The 12,874-nt window shown below is 38.4% G+C and overlaps 1 protein-coding gene across 5 annotated transcripts in view; it reads left to right on the forward strand.

Moving 5' to 3' along the window:
• The window catches only part of LOC146617400 (dystrobrevin beta-like), a 45,930-nt gene that overhangs the window by 16,270 nt on the left and 16,786 nt on the right, over positions 1 to 12,874 (forward strand). For all 5 annotated transcript variants that reach the window (XM_085373305.1, XM_085373307.1, XM_085373304.1 and 2 more), the window contains 7 exons: positions 25 to 238; positions 360 to 445; positions 2,437 to 2,591; positions 2,704 to 2,803; positions 4,305 to 4,471; positions 7,478 to 7,602; positions 10,045 to 10,116. In XM_085373305.1, coding sequence (XP_085229431.1) covers positions 25 to 238; positions 360 to 445; positions 2,437 to 2,591; positions 2,704 to 2,803; positions 4,305 to 4,471; positions 7,478 to 7,602; positions 10,045 to 10,116 — 919 coding nt within the window. The remainder of the gene's footprint in view (positions 1 to 24; positions 239 to 359; positions 446 to 2,436; positions 2,592 to 2,703; positions 2,804 to 4,304; positions 4,472 to 7,477; positions 7,603 to 10,044; positions 10,117 to 12,874) is intronic.

Consider the following 12,874-nt stretch of genomic DNA (forward strand, 5'->3'; position numbering starts at 1 on the left):
TTGACTTCCTTCCTCTTCTTCCAGTGCATCTCATTGACATTTACAATGTGATCGAAGCGGTGCGGGATGCGGGTCTAAACGCAGTAGAGCTGAACGCTGGCATCTCTGTGACCAGACTGGAGAACCTCGTGTCCTCTCTGTTCAACCAGCTCAGCAAACGCCTGCCCACCACACACACCATCAACCCGCAGCAGAGCACCATTCTGCTGGTCGAGTTCTTACTGGCTGCCATCGAGTGGTAATGATTAGGAAGTGGCAACAGTGAGATGTGGCCATCCACATCCTGTTGTTGCCTTTAAATGAGTGTCTTTGTCATAGTTTCACAAACGTCATCACACATGCTTTTGTTTGTGCCGTAGTGAGCCGGACAGCCGTCTGACAGTTTTCTCTGTAAAGGCGATGCTGGCCACTCTGTGTGGAGGGAAGCTGGTGGATAAACTCCGCTGTGAGTACCAGTCGATACATCACAACAGACACGAATCATTATCATAATTATTACTCCAATCTGCAGTAATAGTTTGGTGTGTTTATTGTTAGTGACTGAGGAGCACATGTGTGTTTGCTTAAACCACAGTATTTATAGTAGTGTGAACGTCACTCAGTGTGCTTGCTATTTCCTGCCATGTGCTACATATGAGTCAACTCAGTTTCTTTTGTACAGCCCATGACATGAAAACCTAGAAAACCGTGGGGGGAAGTCACTGACATATTAAAACAAGCGAACAAATAAAAATTCAAACTATACAAAAACCCTGTAAAATAGAGACTGAGGGAAAGAGAGGCAGAGCAATATGAGACGAATCAGAACACAGATGTGATATTGATGGATAAAGGGTACATCTGCTCTGCATAAACCTGATCACTTATTGTGGTTTAATCTGCCAGTTTGTACAGTGGAACTGTGTGTTTGGCCATGGTGACCCATACCATGAAGCTCCTGGTGCACAGTTCCTGTGCTGATGTTAATGACAGAGGAGGTTTGGAGCTCTGCAGAGTCGGGAGAGCCTTGGTTACTTTTATGCACCATAAACCACAAGTGGTTTGACACTTTATAACTGAGGTGCTGTGCATCTTAAACATTTTCACTTTGCAAGGATGCCACTTTGAGGAGGGATTAAAAACAGGTTTGTTACAACAGTGGCATCCTATTATAGTACCATGCTCAAATTTAATGAGCTCTTTTTTTTTTTAATACACTTACAGCAGTGGGACTGAAAACACCTGAATTCAAAGATTAAAAAAAGAGGAACAGCAGAGTATATAGAGTCGATACCCATTTACTTTCTGAATGATTTGGATCGTTTTAATCTTATTTCCAGCTGCAAACTGTCATTGTAGCAAATGATGTTCACTGTGAGAGGTCGACCTGATTGCTGATTGAATTTTATCTAGGTTTTCTTCAGGCTGTGGTGCACACAGTCATGTTAAAGTTTAACACAATACTTTTTTTTTTGTTTATAAATTGGAGTTTTTTATATTATGATGAAATCCTAAAACAGGGGTGGAGAAGGTTTCTTAAAATGAAAAAAACAAACAAAAAAAAAACTGCATCAGTTTGTGCCAACAAGTATTGCATGATAAGAGTGGTTGTCCAAAATGTTAATTTTATCCAACTTGGAGATCTAGATCACTGACAAAGGTGTTACCTGTGGTCTGTCACAACACATCAAAGTAAGGTGGTTAATTCATGCAGATGTTCATCTTCGTATTGTGAGTGCACAGACTGGTGATTGCACTTGTTTTTGCTAAGTGGATGGTTCACTAAACTTTCAGAAAACTTTATTAAGTTGTAAAAAGCATATCCTCGATGTGGCCTAAAGCATTTTAGTACAAGCTTTGGTACAATTTACCTGTAGTTATATTTGTTTTTTACAGGAAATCTTTTATTCTGTTTATATGTTGCATATGCGCCACCTGGTGGACGAGAAATATCAGTGCTGCTGTTTGCTTATGCTTATTTACCTTCACTTGCGTTAGGGTCAGTCAAATTTCCAAAAATGTACCTGCTAACCTAATCAAACTCAGCTGATTTGATTTTTTTTAAAGAACTTTAGTAAATTTAATGAAGCCATGACCAATTTTACCTTCACACTATGAAAATTGTCCATGTCACAGACTCGAATTACATGGAGTGGGCAATAGAAAAAAGAAAAAAAAACCCTGAAAATATCATGTGCACCTGTACTCAAGAAGTTTTGAAGTCTCAAAAATGCTTTAAAAATTAAATTAGATTTAAGATTAAATTAAAAAGCTCCAAAGTTAAACAAAAACTCAGCTGAGAGAGTCTGGCTTTTATGACACTCACTGGTTTAATCTGCCACACTTACTGGTTAAAGTCAAGGTTAAGGGAGGCACTGGGGTTTGGACATGTAGTATTTTAAGCTGCCTTCTTCATTTTGTGTGTATTTGTGTGCACACGCGTGTGTGTGTGTGTAGATGTGTTTTCTCAGGTATCTGACTCCAACGGTGTATTGGTACTATCCAAGTTTGATCAATTTCTGAGGGAGGCTCTCAAGCTGCCCACTGCCGTATATGAAGGGCCTTCCTTTGGCTACACACAAACCTTAGCACGCTCCTGCTTCCCCCAACAGGTAAACACACACACACACACACACAGACTCATACTCATTTTAACTGGTTGAAGGATGAAACAGCCTCTGTGTTGGTTCTGTGTTCATAAACAGTCTTGCTCTTATTTTGTAGAAGAGAGTGATGCTCAACATGTTCCTGGACATCGTGGCCGACCCTCCTCAGTGTCTCATTTGGCTGCCTCTGATGCACCGCCTGGCCAATGTGGAGCATGGTACAGACACTGTCGATATAATGCAAACTTTCTAACAGCAGACCTGGTTTATTAGCAGAAATTTACTTGCAACCCTTCACCAAGGCAGTATTTACATTTAACAGAACAGTATTACATTTTACATATATTTATTTTATTTTCTGTTTTTAAACATACTTTAAGAGGTTTGTTGTGCAGTAAAAGTCAGATAATGGTGGAATGACACGTTTATTTTTATTATATATATAATATGTCGGAATAGGTAATAGATAATAGGCACTGATTTGTAAGTAACTGGAAATGAAGAACTTGAGCTTATTATACAATATTATTCTGCTGCATATTTTTAACTAACTAGGCACATTATTCTCTTTCTCTTTATAATACTTCCTTTAAAAACATGATTACACAATATTTTGAGGTCATTTTGAAAGAAAGACTTTTACAGAAACGCAAAAGTGAGGTCAGAGGTCATATGTGACATAATATTTAGATGCAAATGATAATGGGGTATTTTGAGTCCCCCTTAAACCAGTATATCATCTCACACATGGTGCCAATATAAATAAAGGTAGGCAACTTTTAAGCATAATTTAAAAAATACATTTTATGGAATTTGACCTTATTTGAGGTTAGAGGTCCGAAGTAACCTAATATTTAGAATCTCCATATGTCATTCCCTATATGTACTGTACTTTTACTGCACTACAAGCCTCTTAAAGTACAATATATGTTGTCAAAAAGGTTTAAATAGCTCTGTATAGCATTATTATCATTTTAACCTTTAAATCAATCGATTGACTTTGAAGAAGAGGTCAAATCTTTATATGCTACTTTCTATATGTTGACCATAAACGCTACATTTGTAAGAACCATAGTTTCTAAGCTATAAGGGTTTTTTTGTTTGGTGGTTGTAAGACGAAATCTAATGGATTCCTAACACGACTCCACTCAACTCTAGACTCAGTTTTATCAGAATTCATTCAAACCTTTTGAGTTTACATCGCGTTTCACCTTTTGCCTGACCGTGTGAACAAACTAAGATAGCTAAATACTGGAGGGGAAATAGCCAAAAATATAGAATTATGCTAAATGTGTCCCCTGTTTCACCCTCATCTCTCCTCAGATGTTTGTACAAATTAAAAATAGAATTGTGCTAAAAAGTGCTGCTACTTGCCTCAAGTGGAAACAGTATTTTTGTTTAAAAAAAGGGTAATTTTGTTAGTGCCAATCAATGTTCTGTATCCAGAAAGTTAATTAGCCACAGATTTGGCTGGTGATTCACATCAGTGCATGGGAACAGAAAAACACTGTGTTCCACTCCACTCCACTGTGCAAAGAACCCTTTGTCATCCCTTATGTTTTTATCGTGCCTTTAGATATTGTGCACTCTTTGTAAAGTCAGGTCTTGGATGTAAAATGGATTTTATTGTGGTAATAACTGATTATATGAAAATAAAAACCACTGTACAGTGTGCTCTCTCTTTCTCAATCTCATGCTTTTTTTGTTCCCCTCTCTCAGTCTATCATCCCGTCTCGTGCTCTTACTGTCGGAGCAACGGCATGACGGGCTTCCGCTATCGCTGCCTCCGTTGCCGCGGTTACCAGCTCTGCCAGAACTGCTTCTGGCGTGGCAACACCAGCGGCTCGCACAGCAACAAGCATCAGATGAAGGAGCACTCTTCCTGGGTGAGTCACGGAGCGGTTACTCATCCATCACAGCAGGGGGCTCTCGCTGTGCGGAGGCGCATCTGGACTCATTTGTAGTACAACGGGGACACTTTTTTTTTTTTTTACCTCTTTCCATTACTGCACATAAGCTAATGAATGAAAACAAGTTATAATTCATGTGATGTTTCCTTTCCTTGCGCACTGTAAAAGTAATAATAAGTAATGCCTATAAGTACTTAATGTTTTCCACAGTTGGCTGAAAAACATTGAGCAAAAATATTTAATTTCAGTGAATAATTTCATTTATTGAGCAACAGTTAAAAAAAACTAAAAACAGATCATTTGTAAAATAGTTGCAAATGACTACAAATACAAAATTATTGTATTTCATTATATTTATATTTTTTTCCCTCTTGAGAAATATTTAAAACAACTGTGAAATGATCAGGACCCACACAGTGTTTGAGTGTCAGTCGTAGCACCTTTATTTTGAAAAACAGTGTCTTCCACTACTTCGACACCTTGTGTTCAACTGGGAAGCCAGCTTTCCAGTGCCTTCCCACACTACACACACCACTCCTTCCCGGTTCCAGACACTAATAAGGGGGAGAGCTCATTAGTTGCAATCCCTCTCACCTGTCCCCTCCAACCTCCCGGCACCACCCTATGAGATTACCGTACCACCCCTCCACTGCAGCAGAGCCAGAGACCACACCCCTGCCACAACAACATAATAACACTGGAGGCTACAACTACATAACAATAGCATTTTAAAACATTAAAATTCACAGTGGGCACAAATGTAATTGTGGCGTCCATTAGAGCATTGGTATTCTTTGGAGCTTGAATCCATCGTGTATCATAATTGACATATCGCAATCGAGACCACTCAGTGTCCTGTCAATTATTTATTAAATATGTAAATTGTTAATAAATGGTACTACGTGAGGAAGTCGGGAGTGCCAGAGAGGGACGAGGATGATGCAGGACATGGATGAGGACAGCGAGACGGTGGTGAGACCGGAGGGACAGATGGGTTCAGGGTGGGAGTGGACTACATTGGCTATCGACTCTGAGCCCTTTGTTGTTTGCAGGCTATGATGTTTGCAGACAACATTTCGACCTGTAGTGAGAGTAGGAAGCAGGTGGAGAGGTGGAGGTATGCTTTGGAGAGAAGAGGAATGAAATATGTGTGAATGAGAGCGAGACAGGTGGAAAAGGTGAATGTGCAATTAGTAGAAATAGTGAAGGTTGATGAGTTTAAATACCTGGGGTCAAACATCTAAAGACATGGACAGTGCATAAGAGAGGTGAAGGAAAAAGTCCAGGCAGGGTAAAAACACGAGTGTCAGAGCTGATTTGTGACAGAATAATAGCAGCAAAAAGAAAAGGAAAGGTTTACAAGGTGGTAGTGAGACTTGATCCGATGTAGGGTTTGGAGATGGTGGCACTGATAAAGAAGCAGAGCTGAAGATGTTCAGGTTTTCATTTGGAGTGACCGCGATTGAAAATGAGTACAGCGGAGGGACAGCTCAGGTTGAGCAGTTTGGAGACGTAGTTAGAGGGTTAGTGGGAAAAGGAATTTGAATATGGAGTTGCCAGGCTCTAAGTTCAGTGATACAAACACAAGGATCTATTCAATTTGAAAGAAACATTCAGGTGCACACTTCACCTGCTATGAATTTCTCAAAATCAAAGATGATGCTTGTACACACGTGCAAAGAAAAATTGTTTTGTTTTTTTTAAGTTATTTGAGGTGTTAAAACTGTTCCCCTGTTCTAGCCGTACTCGCTCTACCCTCATTCTGGTATAAAACAACCTGAACCAGTCACATAGCCTCCTGGGAAATGTAATTGGTTTCAAAAATAAAAGCACACATTGTAAACACACCTTGATAATTGTGGGCAAAGGGTCAGTAGCTAAATGCAAGTGTATACATACCCAAATATTTATAGCTTCATACTCAGGCATGATGTATTTATTTGAAGTGAATCGGATAATTTAAATAAAAGTTGCTCTAGCCTGAAGGAATAAATGTTTTAATGAAGAAATTATGTATTAATAGAAGAAGATATAGTTGTTGAATTATTCATCAGTAAGTCTTTGGCATAATTTTTCTTGTTAATGTTTCAGTTTTAGGTCTAAAGCCTCTAACTAGTGCAGCTCCTGCCTGTCATCATGTAACATTATATACTCATTGTAGCTCAGGCTTTACATATATTTACATGTGATTTTCTGTAGGACTGGGCTTTGTGCTTCATTTTATTCTCAGTATATGTCCTTTTCTTTCTTTATTTTTAACAAAGACACCCAACAGCAGCAACCTGAATGTGGTTCATGGGAAAACAGATGCCTGATTTTAAGATTTGTGCTCAGGAGTTAAGTGTCAGTGCATTTTCAGGTTAAAAAATGGCGTTTGAAGGGTTAAATATGCACACGTACAGTAAAGTCCTTGAGATTCATTAAATTATCTGTCAAATAAGTTGCACAGCTGCACTGTGGTAGTCTAGAAATTGCACCAAAGTGGCGTAAGGGCTGACAGAGAAGGACCCAAAAGCAGGACACAGAGAGTCAGAATAAATGCCCATAAATCCAGATCTTTAACCCAGAAAGGCAGAGATCATAGACAGGAAATACACAAATCCTGGGAGACTACAGAAACTCAAAACCAGTACAAGGGCAATACATGAGAAGATAACAAGTGAACACAACAGATAATAACAAGAAACATGAGAAGGATCAACAACAATGGAAATCACTAGAAGCCTTAAATGGAAAGAATAGAAAGTGATCTGGCAGTGAACAAAGGGAAACTGGGAGTACATATATACAAGTGAGTGATTAGCTAAAGGGCAGCAGTCTGTTCACTACGTCTGTGCTGCAGTTTAGTTAGCAGTAATTAGCAGGTATCTCTGTTTTCGATAAGTGCTAAAGTTGATTCTTTAAAACGGGCTTCACACATCTACTGCATTCATGCAGTGTGGGTTCATAAACTGATGCTTGTGTGTTTGTTTTTGTGTGTAGAAGTCACCGGCGACAAAGATCGGTCGAGCCCTGAGCAGGACTCTGGGGTGCGTGTCGTCTAGGGAGCCGCCACACCCAATTTACCCAGAAGAACCCGAGAGGACCCTTAACCTCACCAACATAATGTACGATATGACCTCCCAGCACTCACACATTTATTACACCAAATATCAAAAAGCTAAATGTTACTGAAATTTTCAACAACTGCTTTTTAATAATGCAGGTTATTCCTGTCAGATCAGTGCGGTCTTACTCAGTGAGGCACAAAAGGATTCAGCTTCTATTCTATTCTATTCTATTATGTCCCCTTTGGTGCCAATTATCCTGTCACTCAGTTCACCTCATTAGAATGTTAATTTAACCTACAGTGATAGTTTCAAGGTATGGAGGCCTAAAACTAACAAAGTATATAAGTTTCATTACATGTGCCAACAAAAATATCAAAGTATTTAAAATAATAATAATAATAATATGCTTCTATATTTATTTGCTTTTGTATGAATTGATTCATTTACTGGCCTGTATGACAGTACTGACCTTATTATTTTAGATTAGATACACACTAAAAAGCTATATGTTAAGTAAACTTAACCTTGTTACATGCTTTACATAAATGCAGGAGAAAAAATAAATGCTGTCAGTCATACACACCACCTTTTATCAGTCTGTTTTTTTTTTAAATTAGGAACATCTTAGGAACCGCAATTGATCTTTACTTGGTGTCACTTCTCATTGGTCTCCCAAATACATGCATGCAAAAAAATAATCTCAGAAAGCGGTTTAATCTTCTGATTTTTGCACAAAGAAAAATGCACTATTCTCGTAAAACTCAGATGGCACGGGATGATATTGGAACACATCCCACTGGAGTTACCTGGTCCGAAATAAATCCCTTGATTTTTACAAAAAAGTGGAAACATTTCTGTTAATCTGACCCTTTCTGAGCTTTTAAAGATAAGGTTTTTTTTGTTTAGCTTTGTTTTTTTTGCATAAGACTTCAAACGATGGTGAAAATGGGATAATTGATTTACAGTGTTGTATGTATGGTTGACGTGTCTGTTGAAATGATGCTTGACTTCTCATGAGTATTGTTGTTGTTATTAATGCTTTTACTTTTATTAGTTTTTTGCTGTTGTTGAACAGTAAAAACAAAAAGAAAATAGAGAAATTGTTGGAAAAATGTTTATAGAAAATAAAGTTACTAAATAAAATGAAAATTTAAAACATGGGAATAAAGAAATAAAAAAATTAATACAAAATCTAGTAAATTTAGAAGCAAATTAAAAGTGTCAGTTAACCAATCTATACATGTATGTTTAACATTTTCAATTCATTTGTTTATTTTGGCGCTTTTGAGCTTCCATATTGAGAGCCCTTCACTACTAATCAATCTAATTGATGTGCCTGTATAGTTTGGTTATGATTTTGGACTGTAAGTATTGAACCTGGTGCCAGTTAAACTGTGTGATGGTAACGTTAACGACCTTTAAACTATTTCTAAAACTTATTCTAGATTTGACATAATAGGCTTACAGGAGATCTGTGTGAATAAAGCTAAAAAAATGATGACTGTATGATTAATGTTAATATTACTGGATTGCATATTATTGAATTCATGTGTATCTACCCTGTAAAATAGACCTCTGTAGTGTGTAAAATGTTCATATTGCTTAAAAAGAAGATTGTTTGATTTTTTGCATTGAATTTATTTCCAAAAAAGCCTTGATTTGCTCATTTTTTTTTGTGCCCAAGTTAAACGCCTGCTGGGCTGTACAGATACTATTGTCTCTTTGTGCCTCTAAAGTCACTGAAGCTATGGAGGAATATTCACTATGAGGCCTCCTCGCATTAGATGTGAGAGACAAAGAGAACAAAAAAGATTAAGCTTTCTTGTAGCCGTGATGTTAATGTTTAACAGTTAAACATTTAAACACTTTCACAATAGGAAGTGAAACATCTACAGCTTAAAAGCTAACTATTCGAACTACAAAATTTTACATTACCTAGAAAACTCAGATAACGTAAATCAAGCAAAAGTCCCGCCTCTGTATATCCAAACGCTTCGGTTGCTCCGCCCCCTGTGGCGTATCGGCATTGTTTAATTTTCCACACTGAAGCCGACCAGGTCGTTGCAGACCTGCAGGCGTTAGGCTCATACTCAGGCCAGCACACACAGGCTGAATTTAGCGCGGGTGTGAGTATGCTTTTTTTTTTTTTTTTTTTTAAATGCAGTTTCAATTTCAGACTTAAAAATGTGATTATTTATAGTCTTTTTAAAATTTTCCTCTGGATGTGCCCTCACTCCACTTCCCTCTCTTACTTTCTTTTCTCTCTCCCTCGTTTGATCTTTGGCCTGTCTGTGTTTGCTCAGACCTTTTACAGTTCACTGTTGCATGAATGCACTCAAAAGCATGTGAGAGTGTGTGACTGTGTGAATGGGAGCGTAAGAATGCGTGCTTTCTGATAGGCAGGCTTCGGCAGTTTAATGATTTAACGTCGCTATCCTTCCTCCGTGTGAACTCTGTTGATAATAAGCCTCTAACGCATGTTTGTGTTTGTCTGTTCAGACCATCGAGACCCGTTGGGAACACCAGTGAAGCCATGCTGCTGTCTTCATCAGCTCGCGAGTCCTCGAAAAGGTAAAGACTGACATTAGAGCTGATTAAAAGTGTGCAATCTTGTGGCTTCGTTTCTTTTTTCTGTTTAAACTAATATTTCTCTAATATTCAAGGCAAATAAAGACCTTAACCACTGTGTCAGGCAAGTTGGTTGGCCAGCTGCTGTTTCAATAAATCACAGCTCCGAGTTGAAGTGTGAGGCAAACTGGGTGAAGTGAAAGCTTACTAGGTTGTTCTATTAGTAATTTCACATTAAAGGAATCATGAGTTAACAGAAATAAAGAGGCTGTTTTTAGCTGCGTGGATACACAGCAGAGGGTCTATACTGGTGACACAGGGCTCGATAGCATGAGCGCTTCACTTGCACGCAGTTAAAAATAGATGTGAACTCTTCACAGCGATTTAAGGGCTCGTGGTGGGTGAATAAAAACTAACACGAGATTCAGCCCAACTCGACGCCAGTAAAACGATGCTGTCATAGGTTAGTGAGAGTAGGAAGCAGGTGGAGAGGTGAAGGAGTCTGCAGTGTCTTTGATCTGACACTGTGAAAGAGCTGTTGAATTAAGTGCAAGTTAAAAGAAAAGTTTAGTTTTCCATTACTTTTACATTTATTACATTTCTTGTGAAGTTTCCTGCAAGCCGACAGTAGCCATCTCTGACACCACCATACAGGTGTATGTCTAAAACCAAAACACGTACTCCACTACATAGCTTGTAAGATTTTAGACCGTTATTATTTTGCAAGTAATGAAAAAATTGTGTATTTAAGTCTCTCGTCCTGTAAGAGTAAGAATAGGCTCTCGGCCTCGCAACAACCCTGAATTGGATAAGTGGAAAAAGATGGATGGAAAGATGATTTAATAGTTTTTAATGCTCGTTTGCAGCTCCTTATTTCCGTTCTTTACACGAAACTGCTCCAGTCAAAAGACATTTTAATAGTACAGAAATAATTGCTTACAAAACTTATCACAAATAAGGAAGAATCGATCAAAACACAAGGGAGAGAGAACACCGTAAACTAGGGCTGAACGATTATGGAAAATAATCTAATTGCGATTTTTTTGCCCCAATATTGCGATTGCGATGCGATATGCGATTATTTTTTAAGGTCTTTGTCTTCTGTATTATTAAACAAAGACAAGCAATACATCATATAGTATGGCCAATACTATATTACATTAATTTTAAACTGTTCTTTCCTGGAAGACAGACCTCTGTTATGATGACATGAGGTGATGCATGAATTGATGACTGACATTTTTATTTAACTTCTTCAATCACAACTGTATATTTGAACATACACAATAGTTTATTTTTAGCTTACAAACATCTGAGCATAAAGTGCTGACAAGGAACCCTGGTGTAAACATTAAAATGAAAGTCAGTACAATGTGCAGATTGCAGAAATATACATAAACAAAATCAGTGGCTTTACCACACTCAGTTTTTCGACATCTGTGAACTACTAGACAGTCATTCAATTAAAAAATAATATTAAATAAATAAAACTAATAAATAAAAAATACACACATCTTACTGATCTCTGCAGTCAGTAACATTACACATAAAGTGCAAACATAATAGCAATTGTATAAACACACACAAACACGCCTTTAAAATTTAAAGGCGTGAAATTGGACGGTCTAGTTCTGATTAGCGTCACCGCTGTCTCGGTGGAGTTTAATAAACTCGGCCGTCTGCTTCTTGCTATCTAAAATATAACCAGACACTGGTGTAAATTCTCGACTGTCTCATACTTCTGTTTAATAAGTTTTCTGTTTGACGTTTAGTCAGCTGTGTGAAAACCAAGGAGGAACCCACCCGGGGGATTAATAAAGTTTTATTTTATCTAATCTAATAACTTTAATCTCAGCCAAACCGATTTACTCACGAACAAACAAAACACTGAAAAAAGCCCAACAATAACATTTTTAGGTTGTCTAAGTGACTTATATATTACGTTTAACCCGAGCAGCGAAACTCCGCGGTGATCTGAAAATGATGTGCCGGGAGTTGTGCCGTTCTCGGCCGCATCAGTAACCCTCGAGCTCCCGGCTAGCTGTCGAGCTGGTGGGTAGCAGACGCCTCTGAAAACGTCGAAGCACTTTTGCAAATATGGGATATCTTGATAAACCGAGCAGATATTTGATGTTTACACAACTACTTTCTCGCCTGAAAATATGTTAAAAGTTTATTTTGTGACCCAGAAAGATTAGTATGAGTAATTTTAAAACTTAGTAGCGGCCGCCATTGCTGGAAACTGGAGTTTGGCTGGGCCGCGCTATGACTTCTGGGATATGGTAGGCCACGAAGGACACACCCGACCCATCCTTCAAATTCGGAGGAGTCTACGAATTTGGACAGCCTTCGGCGCGTTGCTGTGACGTAATCGGTCTACAAATGCGGCCTCAGGAGGATGCAGCCCATGAATTTGGACATGTCCAGAGTATAATCGCAGCCTTTGCGGTTAGAAAATTGCACTTGATCATGTCGCGATATTATCGCAAATGCGATATATCGTTCAGCCCTACCGTAAACCAATCACACAGTGGACAGTGGTAACTTAAAGGATGCAAAGCTATTTAAAAAAACAGCTGAAGGGAAAAGTTGGTGCAGATTTAGGAATGCTAGCTTCTCCACCCTCTCTGGGTTTGTATACATGAAGGTGAGCCTCCACAGTGAATCAATATTTGGTATGAAAAACAGAGTTCACAGAGGTTAATAAGGTTAATCAAAGAAGCCTCTGACAGAAGCCTCTGTCAGTGCGCCCCAGGGTGGC

This window comes from Diplotaxodon limnothrissa, linkage group LG15 (assembly GCF_057381915.1).
Source record: "Diplotaxodon limnothrissa isolate DT_005_m linkage group LG15, D_limnothrissa_male_GT1.1, whole genome shotgun sequence".
In the NCBI taxonomy this organism is placed as follows: domain Eukaryota; kingdom Metazoa; phylum Chordata; class Actinopteri; order Cichliformes; family Cichlidae; genus Diplotaxodon; species Diplotaxodon limnothrissa.